The sequence below is a fragment of the Pelodiscus sinensis genome, chromosome 6 (genome assembly GCF_052426305.1).
Source record: "Pelodiscus sinensis isolate ZL-2025 chromosome 6, ASM5242630v1, whole genome shotgun sequence".
Lineage (NCBI taxonomy): Eukaryota > Metazoa > Chordata > Testudines > Trionychidae > Pelodiscus > Pelodiscus sinensis.
The window spans coordinates 19,765,855-19,783,792 of record NC_143057.1 but is presented as its reverse complement, the minus strand read 5'-3'; the positions used below and the strand labels follow the sequence as shown (position 1 = coordinate 19,783,792).

Sequence of the window (17,938 nt, the reverse complement as noted above, 5' to 3'; positions counted from 1 at the left end):
AAGGTCAGATGTTAAAGCTCTCCAAATCAGTGGCAGTATTGGGTGCTGCAGAGGAAGAACCCAGCAAAAGGCAAATGGTGGATCATCTACCCACGTCATATTTTGCCCTGACTTTTAAGAGAGATTGGCTTGCTCCCTGAAAGTTTAATATCCCTTTCAAATGTTTGTTATATAGATTCCTCTGTAAATTTTTGGACCTTACAGACATTAATGTAAAGGTTGCTTCATTTTGGGAAAACGCTATAAAATAACTTTTAAAATATATTTTACCTATTGAGGGATCTGAACCATAAACCTGGCTAAAAAAAAAATCCAAATTTGGGAAAGTTTGCATCTGGTTCACCTTTTTTGGATACTGGTGAGGCCACATCTGGAGTATTGCGTCCAATTCTGGGCCCTCTGTTGTAGAAAGAATGTGGACACATTGAAAAAAGTCCAGTAGAGGGCAAAAAAAATGATTAGGGGTCTGGAGTACATGAATCATGAGGATTTGGGCTTATTTAGTCTACAGAAGAGAAGAGTGAGGGGGAATTTGATAGCAGCCTTCAACTACCTGAAGGGGAGTTCCAAAGAGAACAGAGAGAGGCTGTTCTCAGTGGTGACAAATAACAGAACAAGGAGCAATGGTCTCAAGTTGCAGTAGGGGAGGTCTAGGTTGGATATTATGAAAAACTATTTCACTAGGGATATGTCTACACTCGTGGCTTCTTGTGCAAGAACATCTTGCGCAAGTGTTCTTGTGCAGGAACTCTTGCACAAGAAAACGTCCACACTGCCATGTGCGAGCTGTGCTTTTGCGCAAGAGCGCCCACGGCAGTGTGGACGCTTTCTTGCACAAGAAAGCTCTGAGGGCCATTTAAGCCATAGGGCTTTCTTGCACAAGAAATCCCTTCTGAGCGTCCACACTGCCCTCTTGTGCAAGAGCTCCTGCGCAAGAGGGCTTACACCTGTCAAAAAAGAGCGTAGCTCTTGCACAAGGAGCCCTCTCTTACCGCGCCGTACTGTAAATATACTTGTGCAAGAGCGGGCGGGCAAGTGTGCACGCTCTGCAGATTCTTGCGCAAGAACGGGCCAGTGTAGACGTAGCCAGCCAGTGTGTGGCGCACACACGGCAAAGCTGAGTTTGAGCGTCGGGCGCTGTGTGGACGCACCCTCCGGCGCTGCAGGTCTAGTGCTTGCTGTCAAAGCCACCGACTAACACAGCTACCCCTCTGAGCCTTAAAACCCGGCGCAAGGACTGTTACCCAGGGCAGCAGGGGCCCTTAGGCTGTAACTCCCAGGCAGGAAGCAGAGGTTCCACCGCAGACACGCTCCGCCCCACGCGCGGCTTGCGGCCGGGCAGAGAGTAAGGGCAGCGGCTTCATGGCCGCACGTGCGCATGTCAGGCTCTCTGGAGTCGGCGGAAGGCGCTGACGCTGCGGCGTGACGCGCCAGGGCCACGTCGGCGAAGGAGGCTGCTGCCGGGCCGGGAGGCCGAGTCAGGTAAGCGGCGCGGCGGCCCGAGTGCTGGGGCAGCGCGGCCAGGTCCCTGCCCCTTTGGCGCGTTCGTCGGAGCGGCCGCGGCCTTCTCAGGGCGCCGCGGTTGGGGCGGAGGCTCCGCCCCCCCCCCCGGGCTGTGCGCACCTTGCCCGGGCGCGCGGCGCTGCCGGGGTGCGGGGGGGGGGTTGCGCCCCGGCTCTGACGGGGGCGGGCTGGGGAAAGGCGGCTCCTCGGACGGGGCTGCATCCCCGCTCAGTTTCGCTTGTCAGCCTGGGGGGGGGGGGGGGGGGGGGGGGGGGGGGGGGGGGGGGGGGGGTCCCGTCGGGGGATCGGTTCGGCTGCGGGTGGCTTACGGGCGCTCTTGTCATCTTCCTCCTGCAGGTGGCCACGTGCCCAGACGCCACTCGGGCAGCGGTGTCGTTGGTACCCAAGTGAGTGCCCGACCCTGGAAATGTGCGGAGAGGCCTCAAGTCGGGAGCCAGCACTTCCTCTGCCAGGCCCGGGTCCCAAATCCCGTTTTCGCAAATTGCCAGTAACAGGAGGAGAGCACATTTAGCCTAACCACTAGAAAGCTTTACTATTGTCCTGGGAGCAATCTTTCTGTTAACCTTTTTGTTGCTGTATTCCCTAGTCCCATCCCACCCTACCCCTCTGATCAGGGCAAGCTGTCAAAGTCAAAACTATTAGCACTCTGATAGATGCTGTGGGAAAAACAGTGAGCAATAAAAATCACTCTGCTTTTTAGAAATATATATGACTATTAGTTAGAAATATAGCTGGCCATTCATAGTGTTTTCTCCCTTTCCCTCTCTGTGTTGTATGGCTGAGGACATGGGACCTCTTGAGTGTTTTTGAAAAACTCACTTGTGGCTGTTACTTATTGTCCATCCTGTACCTGTATTTGTGATACAGTCATTTCCACAGCAGTGTTGACACATGCGGATTGTGAGTTGGAGTGAGGAGCAGGTGACCGGAGCAAACAAATTTCTGAATTCTGAGTAGTCGAGACTTGAGAATAAATGGCTCTCAGCAATGGGTTCTATTGAGCTGGAGTTGAAAATGGCTTAGCTGAACAGTAGATGGGACAAAATATATGTTCAGCATTGTTTGTGAAACCATGGTTCAGACTTGGAGATGGATCCTCCACTGTGATAGGGCTGCTTTGTGATACTCTGCTGGTAAACCCCTTTAAACTAGCTACTTGGGGGTTTCCCTAGTACAAGGAGAACTCCCCAGATGGCGCACAACCAGTATAGTGCTTCTACACTCCTCACATCCACAGGTCTCTTAACATAAGAGTGTTCATATCAAAGAGGGACAATCACAAGTGTTGCATTTTTTTCTTTTTTTTCTTTTTAAAGCCAGAAACAGATGGGCACAATTTTGCACAACCCTTGGTTCTGGTTTACTGATGGGTGCTGGCGCACATCCTCACCTGCCATGGGCAGGGGGCTGCTCCTGCCCTGTGGGACCTGCCATGGACAGGGGCTGTTCCAGGTGTTTGGAGCAGCCCATCTGTGGTGGGCCCAGGCGTGTCACAGGTAGGGGCTGCTTCGGCCAGGCTGCATTTAATCTGGAGTGACCCCCTTCTTAATCTGTTAAACTTCACATTTAATTGGTTAATCAGTTCAATGGGATTTTACATCTCTAGTGGTATCCAAAACTACTTTTAAACTTTATTTTTAGATCAACTGCTTTTCAAGTTGTTTGTGCCACTAACTCAGGAGCAAATCACTGACATGATTGTAGAGTAACCTTGTAACTCCGTATTGCTCAAACTGTGGGTCCCGACCCCCCAAGGGGTCACAAGCAACTTAGAAGGGGGTTGCGGTATCACAGAGTTTGAGAACCCCTGTTGTAACTTCTTTTGAAAGTCAAATTGGACTCCTTATTGTTTAAGAAATGCAGGACTGAACTTTAAAGTAATAAAGACCTTGATTCTGAGTTTATTCAAATACTCCCGGTAAGTAGAAAGCAGTATGAGAAATAACAGGGGAACTACTATTGGAATGGTTCAGATATAAAGTTTTCTAAGATGTCATTTACTTTTATTTAACTTGCATACTGTGGTATTTATTTTTCAAATAAAAATCCAGGTCTAGATGGCAGAATCCTCATTTCTATTAGAGCTCCTCTAGTATTAGACGTCCCTCACAGTTCTACCAATGTGCTGATATATTAAATATTAGGATACTTCTCATGCAAACTGTTTCTCCTAATGAAGCCAAACAGGAATCTTTCCTATATCCTGTGTTCTTAATTTATCTTTTGTTCTTGTGGGAGTTTCTTTATTCCTGCCCTCTAGCTGCTTGATGTGTGTAAAGTGCCTCTTCACTAGTCAAGATTAGGAAAAAAATCCCATTGTCCAGTAGCTAAGGACAAACAAAATCCTAGTCAAGCTGGTTGAAATTTAAAGTTACTGCTAACAGGACAGACTCCTGCTGACTTGCACTTAGGAGGCTTGGGAGTGTGTTTAGTGCCCCATGTGTCTAAATTGAGACAATTTTGGGTTTAAATTGCTTTTCCTCCTTTTATTTCATTAATGTAAATTATGCAAAATTACCTATTTTTAAAAGAATAGTATCGGGAAGGGGAATACTTCTTTGTGTGTAAAATAAGATGGCATTTTTGTTTCCATTTTCTGGAGAAAAGCATGGGAGGACAGTAATTTACAACTTGGGCAGATGCTTTATTGGAGCTGAGGTGGATTTGTTTTAATGAACTTCTGTTCTCTTTATTTTAGTATTTTTGTGAAATGATCTATGCAAGAATTGAGCATATAATGTGATGGGATTATAAATTAGATAGCATTTATGGTATTTTCAAGATTGAAACAACTGAGTCATTCTATTCATTTGAGGTGAAATGCTGCCCCGAAGGCATAGTCTGAAAACCTTGAGTGTGTGTTAGTACAGAGGTTGTTAAATTTGTTGGTCCACAGAGACCTGACAAATCACTTGATGTTGGTTCTCTTACTTTCTTCCACATGAGAAGGCAGCTAAAATATATTAAACACTTTTGTAATGTTGTTTGGCCATATAAGCAATTGCTGTAGTTGCCATGTAGATGTTACATTATTGGAAAAGGAGGAAGTAGTGGTTCATATGCACCAAAATGAGAGGGGAGTGAAGGTGCACTCTGGGAAAGTGCTGATTAATTCTTATGCTAACATGATAAGTGAGGAGGAGGGAATCCTTGGCCATGCAGTGGTAGTGGAGCTGTTCTGTGATCTTAAGCGTAGCCATCATCCTGTGGCTACAATATGCCCTCATGGCTAGCATGTGGGTATGGAAAGTAACTCTGATGCACATAGTTGTTACTTAACCACAGAGTGAAAGGGACATATTAGATTGCTATATATTTTCATGCTCATTGGCCCCTTGATAGCAGTGGTAGATGATGAATGACTGCAGTATCTGATATGACTTATTTTTAAGCAGGAACCACATGATAATGCCTATACACAAAGGAAAGTGTGTGTGTTAGGGATGTAATAGTGCAGTGGTCTCCAACCTTTTTACACTCAAGATCACTTTTTAAGTGTCAGGGCAAGCTAGCCCCATCCCTTGTCTGAAGCCCCAGCTCTTTCTTGAGGCCCTTCCCTCTCCAAACCTTTCCATGGACTACCTGTTCTTAATGGAAACTCACTGTTAATTACGTAACTACACCGGAGCCATTTTGCTAGGGCTGCAGCTGGGGAGAACAATGTAATGTAAATTATTAAACAGATTAAGCATTTTAACTGTCTCATGTTAGTTTATTAAACTTCATTTTAAATAAAGTAAAACATTATGTCCAACACACAGGTTTCAATGTTTATTTATGGCAGGTGTTGGGAACCTTTTTTGGGTTGGGGGCCACTGACCCACAGAAAAATGCGTTGGGGACCACACAAATGAGAAGCAAAAAAGCTCCTCCCCTAACCCTCACTTATGTGACCCCCCCCAACTGAGTCACCTCATTCTTCTGGCATTCCAGCCCCTGTAGGGCAAGGGGAAGGGACAGAGAGGACTGAGGTTTAGGGCTTCCCAAAGACCAGATTTATTTTTCTGAGGTTCCACAGTGGATTTTGTGGTCCCCTTAGGTTCTGGGGTGGGAACAAAAACGAAGGGCTTGATGTCTGGTGCATGGCTACCAGCGGGTGGGATAGGGATGAAGGATCTGGGTGTGAAGTGGGGTGCAGGATGGGGTAAGTAGGGCAGGGTCGAAAAGTGGCGACAGAACAGGGTGTGGGGTGGGTGTACGAGAGGGAGTTTGGGGGCAGCAGGAGTAACACAGAAAAGGTGAAAAGGTGAGAATGCAGCCAAATGGCTAGTTGGAGAGGGAGTCAAAGTGGGGAGTAAAGGGAACTGCAGCTTTTGCAAATTGTATTACCCCTCACATTTTCCCTTTGCTCCAGCCTCACTCCGCTGAACCCCATGACCCCCCCCAGCCTGATCCCCTGCATTGCCCCATGCTCCTAAGATGAATTCCTGCCCCTTCCCATCCTGCCCCCGCATCCTCCTTCACCCTTTTCCTTTCCCCACATCCCTGTGCCACCAGCGTGAACACCAACAGAGCAGCAGCGATGGAACTCTCAGCCTCCTGGAAGTAGCACTGGGGAGAGGAGAGCAGGGGGAAGTCTTTTCCCTGCCCAGTCCTTTGCCTGGGGTTGGGGCTGGGACAGGCCGACTCTGTGGCTGCCCAGGGCTGTCTTCAGCCTGGCAGGGCGCAGTGGGGCTGGGGAAGCCCGTGGAGAACAGTGCAGCATAGCCTAATCTCCAGTGCACTCCATGTGCTGGCTCATTGGAGCAGGCGCAGCCCTGCCCCACCCGTCCTGGAGCAGAAGAGAAGAGGTGGGGCCGTGTGCCTCTTTTCCCCCCCACCCCTGAAGCTGGCAGGTTAACAGAGGGGCAGCTGCTCCTCTTTGCTCCAGCCCAGCTGGCTGCGGGTATTCAGCCCTCCGCGGCTGCATTGCTCTCCAGTGGGGTTGGATCCAAGACGGGCAGCTGAGAGACTGCTGGCTGGGCAGCTGCCCCTGTTTAATCCAACCCAGGTGGAGATGGGCCTTGGTGGGTTGATCCTGTGGCCAGCTGGCTGTGTGGCTGCCCCTCTTTGCTCCAACCCAGCTGGCCTTGGCATTCAGCTTGCGGAGGCTGCTCTGGGTTCCAGCTGGGCTGGAACTAAGAGGGGCAGCTGCCCAGCCAGTTGACTGTGGCGATCAACTCCTAGAGGCATTGCGATTGACTGGTTGATCGTGATTAGCACGGTGGCCACCAACCCGTCATATAGTTGAGAGAGTTTGTCTGTCTGTTCCCGAAGTCCTAAATGGTAAGAGTGAGGACCATCAAATTTGGTGTACAGCTTTCTCTTATCATAACTTAAAGCAACGTTGTGCCAGTAAAATGGGATGTTCCTGGAATGGGATTGCTTCTCATAAAACCATGCAGAAAAGAGACAGTTACCAGGCAGGTGAAAGGGGCTGCCTGGGGGCACCTCCCTAACCCTCTGTATGGGATTGCCCCAGCACCAGTCCTCCCATCCCCAGGCACTCTTTACAGAAAATGTGGGGACTTAAGCTCTCTCGTTTTTGCCCCCCCCATTCGGATGGGGAAATTGCTGGCTGTTATCTTTTGGGAGGGAGTGAAGGAAAAGTTCACAGATTGCTGCATTCCTCACTCTGGTTGGGGAGTGCAGGGGACAGATGATCTGTGCGCTTTGCTCTCACTCCCTGAGGAGGATAGGAAGGCGAAGAGCAAGCTGAGGCGGATATTCGTGGCTCAGTTTTGCAGATGCACATATGGATAAATTTGGTTTTATGCAGGACTTGAGTGATTAGCTAGAAGTAACATTTCAGTGTTTGAAAGTGAGGCAGGTTGGGATAAAATCCATTTTTTCACAGAATGTTAAAATTTAGCACAGAATTAAAAAAACTCGGAACCTTACACTGCATTATATAGCAGTGGCCTTATCCTCAGATAATATTTTTTCTAAGATAGCAGCACAGCAGTGATCTCTTGACTGGAAGAATGAAAATGAAACTTAAGTCTCATACTTAACTGAAGTATTTTTGGCATTTTTCCTTATGAAAGATGCTAATATGTTTTAGAGACTCTACAGGAGTGCTGGTGTGTGTGTGTGTGTGTGTGTGTGTGTGTGTTTTGTCATTCCAGTTGTTTCTTTGGTCACTAGAATGACAGAAACCCTAGAATGGATTTGCAGCTTAGCTAGTCTCTAGTAGCACCTATCTCTCACCTTTGAGGAGGTGTAAACTGATAGAAAGTTAAGTTAAACTCTTAGTTTGGTAGCAGATAATTTCACAAATTAGAATTAGGCCAGGACACCAAGGTTAACAATTCTATGTGAATAACAAACTTCATGGGATCTAGAATGGCCATAGATGGCTGGCAAGTTTTAAATTTAATTTGAGAATTGAAATCCTGCCACCTTCTAGAATGCTGAGATGTTGGCTTAATACTAAGAAGGAAGAGAGCCATTAGCTGAATCACTGGTACCCATTGTCTTTTAGTCTGATATCCCAGTGCCTGGTAGGCTTGACCTTGCTTAACTGGTGAAATCTGACAGTGATGCTGGGGAATAATTTGGTGTAATTGTTATCGTCTAAGTATGCTGTGATTGTACTGGGCACAGTGTAGATAAGGCCTAATTGTGGTGTTCGTGTTTGCAGGTTGGTAGTGACGCTAGTGATGTATTTTGCTATTGATTTTTCTAGCGTACTCCTCCTTTCAGTTACGTTTTCTGCTTGGTGTCCCAAGAATGCTAGTGGGTTTTCTACTTAAACTTTGGAAAAAATAATTCATTTTTTTGTCAGTGCCGGGAAATTGGCACCTCAGGGTTACAGCTGAACAGGACTGCAGTCTCCAGAGCCCTTAGTCCAGCATCTATCATACTTAGTACAGGTTGAACCTCCCTCGTCTGGTGCCCTTGGGACCTGACCATTTCCAAACAAGAGTTTTCTGGACCACGGGAACTCAATATTTTCTAGCAGCGTTACCAACACTTTCACTGTTTATTGTGATGTTAGAGGACATCTAGGGTTAAATTAGAGTTAACTATCATAACACTATGAAAGCCAGGACTGGTGGCTGTAAACAAACTTTCTGGGACTGCAGGAAACATGGCCATACCCATGAAAAGTGGACATCCAGCTAACTAAAATAATTCTAGACAATGGGGCTACGTCTAGACTGGCATGATTTTCCACACATGCTTTTAACGGAAAAGTTTTCCGTTAAAAGCTTTTTCGGAAAAGAGCGTCTAGATTGGCATGGACGCTTTTCCACAAAAGCACTTTTTGCGGAAAAGCATCCGTGGCCAATCTAGACGCCCTTTTCCGCAAAAAAGCCCCAATGGCCATTTTCGTGATCCAGGCTTTTTTGCAGAAAACAAATCTCAGCTGTCTACACTAGTCCTTTTGCACAAAAGTTTTGCGCAAAAGGGACTTTTGCCCGAATGGGAGCAGCATAGTATTTCTGCAAAAAGCACTGATTTCTTACAGTAGGAAGTCAGTGCTTTTGCGGAAATTCAAGCGGCCAGTGTAGACAGCTGGCAAGTTTTTCTGGAAAAGCGGCTGATTTTCCAGGAAAACTGGCCAGTCTAGACACAGCCTGGATGTTTCTGGACAAGAGAACTCTGTATTAGAGAGGTTCAACCTGTAACTTTTGAAACTTGATTTCCTGAACTGTCCATTTGGATAAAGCATTAGCTTGGGATTTGAGACACCTGGGCTCAATCCTTCCTCCACCAGAGACTTCTTGTATGACAGTGGACTTGTCACTTAGGGTAGGTCTAGACAGCGGAGGTGTTTCGGAACAAGCCCATTATTTCAAAATATATTCAAAATAACAGGCTTGCTGTTGCGACGTTCTGGTAAACCTCGTCTACACAGAGCCAAATTTTGAAATAGACGGTCTTGAAATAAGGTATGCACTTTGCATAGCTCAAATTGCATAGCTTATTTCGAGCTACGTGGCACTGTATAGACATACTCTTAGCCTCTCTTTTCCTCAGTTCTCATTGGTAAAATGCGAAGACTAGATTTCTACCCCCCATAGGGGTGTTGTATGATAGAATACGTTGAAGATGGTGAGGTACAAATACTACAGTAGCGGGGACCATATAGGAATAGAAATTCACTTCATCAGCATGGCTTGATTCTGAGAATTCCTGAGCATCTACACTTCTCACTGTAAAAGAGATATGTGCTCAGCACTTCCCAGGGTCAGGACCTTCACACTTTGAAATGTGCAGATGCTTGTCATGATGACCTGTAATCTGCAGATAACTACACTGTGGGCTACTGGTTCATCCAGGGGGTAGGAAACTGGGACATCCCTCTTCTGCTATTCACTCTTAACCATTCCTGTGACCATGACATAGTTACTTATCTTTGTTGTGCTGCTCCTTACACATGTGCCAGATGAATAAGGTCCTACCAAATTCATGGCCTGTTTTGGTTCATTTTACAGTCAAAAGCTTATAATCATCCATCGCATGGTTTGAGATAAAGTAGTTTTTCATGAGTCGTGATTCCACAAGTCTCGGATATCTCAAACCCCGCCCCTGTTCGCTCCCACTGCACCCCAGCCTCTGTCCTGGGCGGGAGAAGGTAGCCTTTGGGGAGAGGGGCTTATGGTGGGGTGGCAGTAGCAGTCAGTCCTCCCCTCCCACCCACTCACACTCTGCTTCCTCCCCATCCGCAGAATGGTGATTTTCACCATTTGTGCTGTGTGGGTGTGTGGGGTGAGAAATATATCCACTGTGAATCATGAGTGTTTACTGCATTGCCATCTGATATTTCAAGGTATTATAATCCAAATGAGGATTGTGGGGAGGGGTCATTGGGCCTTCTTAAGAGGCTTGTGGTATTGCCACTCTTATTTCTCTGTTGCTGCTGATGGAGGCACTACTTGCAGAGTTAGGCAGCCAAAGAGTAGAAGGCAGTGCAGATATGAGGGTTTCATGATATGGAGGGTCTTTACTTTTCTGGGGTGCAGGAGTGGCACCATTGGTACAGAACAAAAAGGGTGTCAGAACCTTTGCATACATGGGGGGCTCACCAACAACAGAACCAGGGAGGCTGGGGTCATGCCAACCTCTTTTTAATATGGGCATAGTTTGGGAGGCAACGGGCAACATTGGCATACACCTTCTCCCTCCTAAAGTGTAGAACATGGTAGCCCTGTCAGAACTAGTAGCTCGAGTATGACACATGATAGGACCCCCAGCCTTGGCTCTCCTCAACAGATTTCACATGGGAGAACAGATAGATTTTTTTTTTTCGTGGCCAGAAATTTGATAGGTCCCTACAAACAAACATACTTGTGGTTGATGTTTGTAATCCTAAGTGATCCTTAGATCTTTCAAAGTGCAATGTTATACATTTGTAGCACTGTTGATTCCTTCTGTCTAATTTGCCTTCTTGCGTACTCCTAAACAGCATGTGTTTATTCTATATTGCAGAGCCTAAATTAATATCATGTGAAAGAACCAGAAATGTCAGACGATATTAGGAAGCGGCTGGAATTTCCTAACACGCTTATTCAGATACAGGTAATTAACTCAATACTAATGTGATAAATGTTCACATTGAAACTTCTCATTTTATACAAAAACTTTTCTCCATACACCCATGTAGTAAAGAAATAAGAACATCCCCCCCTTTTGCCAGTACAGTATAACTATAAAACCAAAGCCCAGCAACCCTTTTTCATATACATAATGGCTAATCAGCCTGACTGCACAATCCAAACATCAAATCTAGTCACCCATTGCTGTAAAGAGAACTCCTCTTACTTTGTAGAAAAATCAAATGAACATGACAGGAATTCTCCAAGTCTGCAAACTCTGTGAGGCTAGGTGACATTAACCACCCTATAGCCATGACAGAATTTGCTCCTTCTGGATGCACTTGTAACTCTGGAAATCTTTGGGGATATTTATTACTAAAACCAGATCCTTGCTATACCTGGCAAGTTGGTGCTAGTGGAGAACAGCTAGCTGCCCCTTTAAGATAATGTCTGAGAGTACTGATTATCAAAAGTTATATTCTGATTGGAAAGCCTCTCTTATCATGTCACAGCCACAAATCAACTGCCAATGATGTAGAGTTGAAATCTCACCATGCAGGAAAAAAAAATGTCCCTATGCCCTTTATGTTTAGTGGGTCATTAGTAGTAATAAAATATTAGTTAATGGCACAGGCCATTAAACCTAAAACCAGCTTCTGCCATTACTTTTGCTTTTTCTCTTCTTCCCACTGTTCTGCCTTTAAAAATTGAAATACTATGCAAAATTCATAATTTTTGTGGCAACCTGCTTCCTCAACAGGACAGTTGACTGTGAACACAGTCCATACAACTTTAAGCTTCTGCATTTAACCCCCCCAGCCACTGATTTACAGTACCACTATCTGAAGGAAATGTGTTTAGAGCCATGTGGCTAGATCTTGGTGTTGAAGGAAAGGGTAAAGTTACCTAGCAAACTGGAAATAGAGGGAAGAAAGATATTTTTCATCACTGAGGAAACCAGTTCACTGAAACTTAATGAGAAATCAGACATGATCCTGACTCTTTGAATTACCTGATGAACTAGTAGCAGAAGTCAATGGAAAAGGACAGTATTCTTGTTAGTTCTGCGTAGTATTTTCCCATTTGAAACAGCAGTTAATTTGTTCTCTTCTGCTATCCATTGACATGGGTGAGTTATTTTCTAAGTTTACTAGGATTGTGTTTGTGCTGTTGTTTGATTAGTCCACTAGCTCCCACTTCGCTTTTGTTGCCTGTTCTAGAGCTTTGATCTGATATTCCAAGCCATAATCAATCCATTAGGAACCAGCTTTCAGAACCCAACTATAGAAATAACCACATCTGTCTGTGACTCCTCAGAAGAGCTGTGAAATGAGGCACTCCTCACAAGAGCTGTGCCTGTGAAATGATGACCAGGAGGAGACTGTTGATTCTTCCAATTATTTCCAACCAATATTGTACGCTGTAAAATCTTCTATTACTGAGAGCGCTTTCCTATCATACACAGTGTCATTTGGGATCAGTGTTTCCTCTAAGCTGGGCGGCAGCCCTGCCCCGTCAGAGGCTTAGGGTTCCATGCACGTGGTGCTGCTGCTTTTAAATGTTGCGAGGAGCCTGATGCCAGGCTCCCCATGACGTTTCAAAGCAGCAGCGCCGCACGGAGCCCAGGATCAGCGGGGAAGTACCCACCTGATCCCGGGCTTCATGTGGCGCTGTTGCTTTGAAATGCTGCATGCAGCCTGGGGTCCGGCCCCAGTCTTCAAGAGGTGCTGCTGCTTTGAAGTACCTCCCCCCCCCTCGCTTCCTCTTTTACTTAGAGGTAGCAAGGGAGGGGGAAGCAGCTAGTTGACTAGCATGTCGACTGTCCAGAAAGCATTTGCTTATTGGGTAGTCAGCTAGTCCTTCACATCCCTAGAGATGATAGTCTAAATATCACCAGCTCTTGCTTAGATGTGAGAGTTTAAGCCCCAGACATACATGCATGTTCAACGTGGATAGACCCTCATGTCTATGCAAGCCCTACTGAGATTAATTTCTATTATGATAATAGTGAAAGGTTATATGGCTGCAGACTGGAGAGTGACAATTCTGTGATACACTTCAAATTCTCTAACACATGGTTGTTTGGCATGTCTTTCTACTCTGTTTCCTTAACAAGCTCTTTGACTATCCTAGAAGTACACCTGCAGCTTTGATATTCGTCTCCTTACTAAATGATTGTGCCAGAGTGAAGCTTTAGCTGCATATTTTAATTATTTTCATGTTTTTTTATATAGGCTGCGGGTCATCTTATTGCTGCAGTGCTAAAAGAAAATGTTTTATCAGACAAGATCAGACAGTCCACTAACCAGGTCTGTGTTACTTTATTTTCAACTTCTCTCCCACCTCAGATTCCAAGTTTCTTCTGCTGTCTCCCATCCTCAGTGGTTTAATAAAGTTACAAATGTTAGACAAATGCTGTGGTATGTTTCAGAGCATACAGCTGAGTCATAGAACAATAGAATCCTAGGGCTGGAAGGGACCTCAGGCGGTCATCAAATCCAGCTCCCTGTCCAAAACAGGACCAACCCCAACTCAATCATCCCAGGCAGCTCTTTGTCAAGCCAAGACTTGAAAACCTCTAGGGATGGAGATTCCAGCACCTCCCTAGGTAACCCGTTCCAGTTCTTCACCACCCTCCTAGTGAAATAGTTTTTCCTAATATCCGAACTAGACCTCTCCCACTTAAACCCTTGCTCCTTATTCTGCTATCTGTCACCACTGAGAACAGCCCCTCACTTCAGGTAGTTAAAGCCTGCTATCAAAGAAGATTGTAAATCTTTGTGATCTGAAGGATACCTTTTTCCATTTTGAGACTCAGTGGCTAATAGTAACCAACAAAAGAGAGATACTATTTGTCTGCTAAACTCAAGCTGAAGACGCTTTTTTCTAACGTTTTCATCACTGCAAACAAGAATTTCATTGTGGGAATTGAGAATCTAATGAACTTTTCAAACAGATCATCCTGTAATGGCCCCGCAAACATCATTACTATTTGTATATTAAAATCTTGCAAGTTAGAATGAAAATGGTCAAAGTTAAAATTGTAATACATATGAACTTTTAAATCTCTGTAGCTAAATGTTTCCTTTTGTAGTAGCAAGTTAGGGCTCATAATTCCTTGTGGGACAACGTGACTGAAGGCCATAATTTATTTTTCAGGTTGTCCAACCATTTGTTAATTGAGCAGCATATAAAATGCCAGTCATGATGAGTGTCACAGAGGAACATAGGAGAGGGATCAGTTTTGGTATTTCCTTTTCTCTGAAGGTGGCCTGTGAAAGTGGAGAAGGAAGGAATGAGTCTGTGGGGGGTTTTTAAAGTTTGTTTTAGGATATATAAACACCTGAAAGATATCATTTAAAAAGGTGGGGTTTTATGTGTTTTCCTTTAAGCTGTCAGGAATGTTAGGGTTTTTTTTTTTTTTGAGTTCTTAAATGACTAAAATGTTTTAGTTAAATTGCTCTGAAGAAATAGGTAACAGAATCTAAAGAGTTTAATAACCTGAATAAAATGATTTCCCCTTTCCTTCTCCCATAAGACCCTTATTCAGGAAGTTACTTAAGCATGTTTATAACTTTAAGCACATAGGTAATGCTCATAGGCTTAAAATGTACATATGCTTAAGTAACTGAATCTGCGTAATTTAAAGGAAAAGACACTACGGAAATGGGGCTTTAGTCAAGGTTTGCTTGCTCTTAATTGTAGTTGTGATGACACTATATTGTTAGATATCCAGCCAGCCATCCATAGAAATTTCTGTAGTAGACAGTGAATGTCTAAAGCGTAAAAAACCAAAAACAACTTTTTATTTTTAGTCTCTTCCCTCTCATTTGGAAGCATCTTTGTTAGAGAAGAAACAGGTGATCCAGGAGCGGATGGGGTAAACGCAACTGCTTATTGCCTATGCATGTTTACCTTGGACACTCAACACAATGTCCAAGTGGCCCTGAATTGGCAATAGTCATAACCTTTTATCTATTTTCCCTTAGCAAGGTATCTTTAAAATGAAACAGACCTTCAGAGATGTCAACTGTTTTTTTTTTCAGAGAGATCTAGGGGGATTTTGATGGATGTATTCCTTTATTTTATGCTAGCCCGTGTATCTTGGGGCCTTAACTTATTTTTTTCTTTTTTGAATAAAAGGAAAATGTACATGCTTTATTTAAATGATTGTGTTTTTCAGAAATACAGTGTTATTTTTATCGAGTTAATTTTTATTTTGGATTTCTTAAATTGGATTATTAAAATGTCTTCATTTAATTTTTTAGTTAAGTTTAAAATGAGAATTGCATTAAGTATACTTTTTTCTTCATCCCTATGAACTCTTAACTTTCGCTAAGTTCTAGCAAAAAGGGGTATGATCAATTTGGTTTCCAATAACATTGTCTGATAGTTTTCAAATATTAAGCATTAATTTAGCTGTGCCAAAACAGAGCACTGCTCCAAATCTCTCCATTTTATATCTTTTCTATAAAGTTTATTGTGAAGTAATCCTATTCCATGTTCACTCTGTGTATTTGGCTCATCTTGGTTCAATTTCTTTCAGCATTTGCTCAGTCATGTTAATTTTGAGGACTGTACTTGATTTGGTGATTCTCTCTTCTGTTTTGTTGTATGAGAAGCAGTCCCATTCCAGGCACATCCCATTTTCCTGTCACAACCAACCCCTTATGTTACTTGAACTTATGATAAGAGGAAGCTGCATATTGAATTTGGTGGTGCTAGCTCTTACTGGTTAGGACAGGGCAGTAATTTTTGATGGGAGGGCACTCCACAATTTTGGTAAGTGATCAAGGGCTGCACTTTTTTATGAAGGGAGTGTGGAGTCTGAGACAGAGGTTGGGTGCATAAGGAAGTCTGGGGTAGAGGATAGGATGTTGGATATCAGTTAATTCAATAATCCTGTAACTGCACAAAATCTTAGCGGTTATATGATGATTTGATTGTCCCTGGGGGTGGGGCCAGCAGCCAGTGCATTCCTGGACCCACTCCTGGGGGGTCCCTGAAGCCATACGCTGCTGCCTCTATATCAGAGACAGCAGCATGGGGCAGCAGGCAGGAGCTAGCTTGCAAGGGAAGTCAGTTGGAAAGCTGGTTCCCTGTACAGACTGGCTATTGCCTGCTGCCCCATGCTGCAGTCTCAGATACAGGGGCAGGGGTAGAGAGCGGCAGCAGCCTCTGTCCACGGGGGGCCCGAGCTCCCCACAGATGGTGGCTGCTCCGGTGTCTCATGGAGGGGCAGATGGCTCCATGGAATTCAGTGCTTGTGCAGAGGCAGCAAGGGAGAGGGGGAGTCCATGTAGTCAATAGGATTAACCGATAAGCACAGACTTATCGGTTAATAGGCTATTTGACTATATGCTAACATCCCCAGTAGAGGACTGGGGTGCAGGAGAAGGTGTGGGGTCTGATAGAGAGTTTGGGTGAAGGAGGGTGTAGTGACATGGTGCAGCGTCCAGGAGGGGGTATGGGTGCAGGAGAGAATTCTGGGGGAGGGGTATAGGAGGAGATACAGGGAGTGTGTGTGTGTGTGTGTGTGTGTGTGTGTGTGTGACACACCTGGGGCTAGAGGGGGATTCTGGCTTTGGGGGAAAATATAGGAGGGGGTGCAGAGTCTGGGAGGGAGTTGTGACTTGGGAAGGGGGGTGCAGAGAGTTGGGGTGATGACCTGGGTGGGGAGTTTTGGGGTGGGAGGGTGGAGTGTCTGAGGTAGGTCTGGCCGGCAGGCAGGTCACGGTCAGCAGCCTAGCGGAATGCTCCAGCCCCAGGCTCAAAGAGGCTGGCTGCTTCATGTGACTGTGCAGTGCCCTAACCCCAGCACAATCTAGCTCCCATTGGTCAGTTTCTGGCCAATAGGAGCTGAGAGATTGTGCTGCGGAAGGGATAGCACATGAAGACACCCCCCCTTGTGTGCGGTATAGAGAGCCACATGGGGCTGCTCCATACCTGAGGGTCCAGGCAGGGCAGGCTGTGGGCTGGTTTAATAGGTTTGGACGGCCAGATGTGGCCCATCGGCTGTATCTTGCCTGCCCCGATTTAGGAGGAGTTCTTGATCAAATAGACAAACTCCATAAAATATATAGTATATTGATGATACATATCTGATTGCCATAGACTGCTCTGAAAATGTGCCTCATGTGCTACTTTCTGTAGTCTTTACACTTTTATAAGCTTACTAGAAGATTTACTCAGCATTGGTGAGGTCCTTCTGGGCTGGGGCCTGGTGGTGTAGGGGGTGATGTAGGAGTCTGCGGGGGTGAGGGGGAGAAGCAGGGAGAGCTCAGGATATGGGGTTGGGTGTGGGGAGAGCTCAAGGTAGGGGGTTGGGTGTGGGGAGGGCTCAGGGTATGGCGTTGGGTATGCAGTTGGGGTTTAGGGCAGGGAGTAGGGGTGCAGGAATCAGAGCAGAGGGGCAAGTCTGTGTGGCCCTGACCCTGTTGTGCTCTTCAGGGATAGTGGCACCCAAGGTTTTCCTTGGGGAGGGGCTGTGCAGCCCAGCACCAGCTCTGGTGGTGTTCTTGGGAGAGGGGTGGCCCCAGCTTCCGGTTTGTTTGGCATGGGCTGGGGCTCCTGTGCTTAGCCTCCAGGGCGGTGGGGATGCTGGCTGGTGGGACTGACTCTCCCTCTCCGTCTAGTGCTGCAGCCAAGGGCTGAGAAGAGAGGGGTTTGAGGCAGAGAGGACACTTACCTGGGCTGGTAGTCAACTGCATGGAGAACTCTGGCCTCAGCTGGCCATTCTCTTTCTGGTACAGCTGCCCTCCATGGTAAACAGGAGGAACTGGAAATATTAGTACATAAACTACATTCTGACTCAATTGTAATGGCAGAGGCTTGGTGAAAGAAATCTTATGACTAGAACATTGGTATAGACTCAGAGAGCAGCTTTTTCA

At 45.6% G+C, this 17,938-nt stretch overlaps 1 protein-coding gene across 1 annotated transcript in view; it reads left to right on the top strand.

Annotated features, from left to right (window-relative positions):
• Window positions 1–1,334: 1,334 nt before the first annotated feature.
• The window catches only part of FOCAD (focadhesin), a 231,132-nt gene continuing 214,528 nt past the window's right edge, over window positions 1,335–17,938 (top strand). The window contains exons 1-4 of the mRNA XM_075931485.2: window positions 1,335–1,482; window positions 1,861–1,910; window positions 10,942–11,031; window positions 13,283–13,357. Of these exons, the coding sequence (XP_075787600.2) occupies window positions 10,975–11,031; window positions 13,283–13,357 (132 nt within the window). The 5' untranslated portion in view covers window positions 1,335–1,482; window positions 1,861–1,910; window positions 10,942–10,974. The remainder of the gene's footprint in view (window positions 1,483–1,860; window positions 1,911–10,941; window positions 11,032–13,282; window positions 13,358–17,938) is intronic.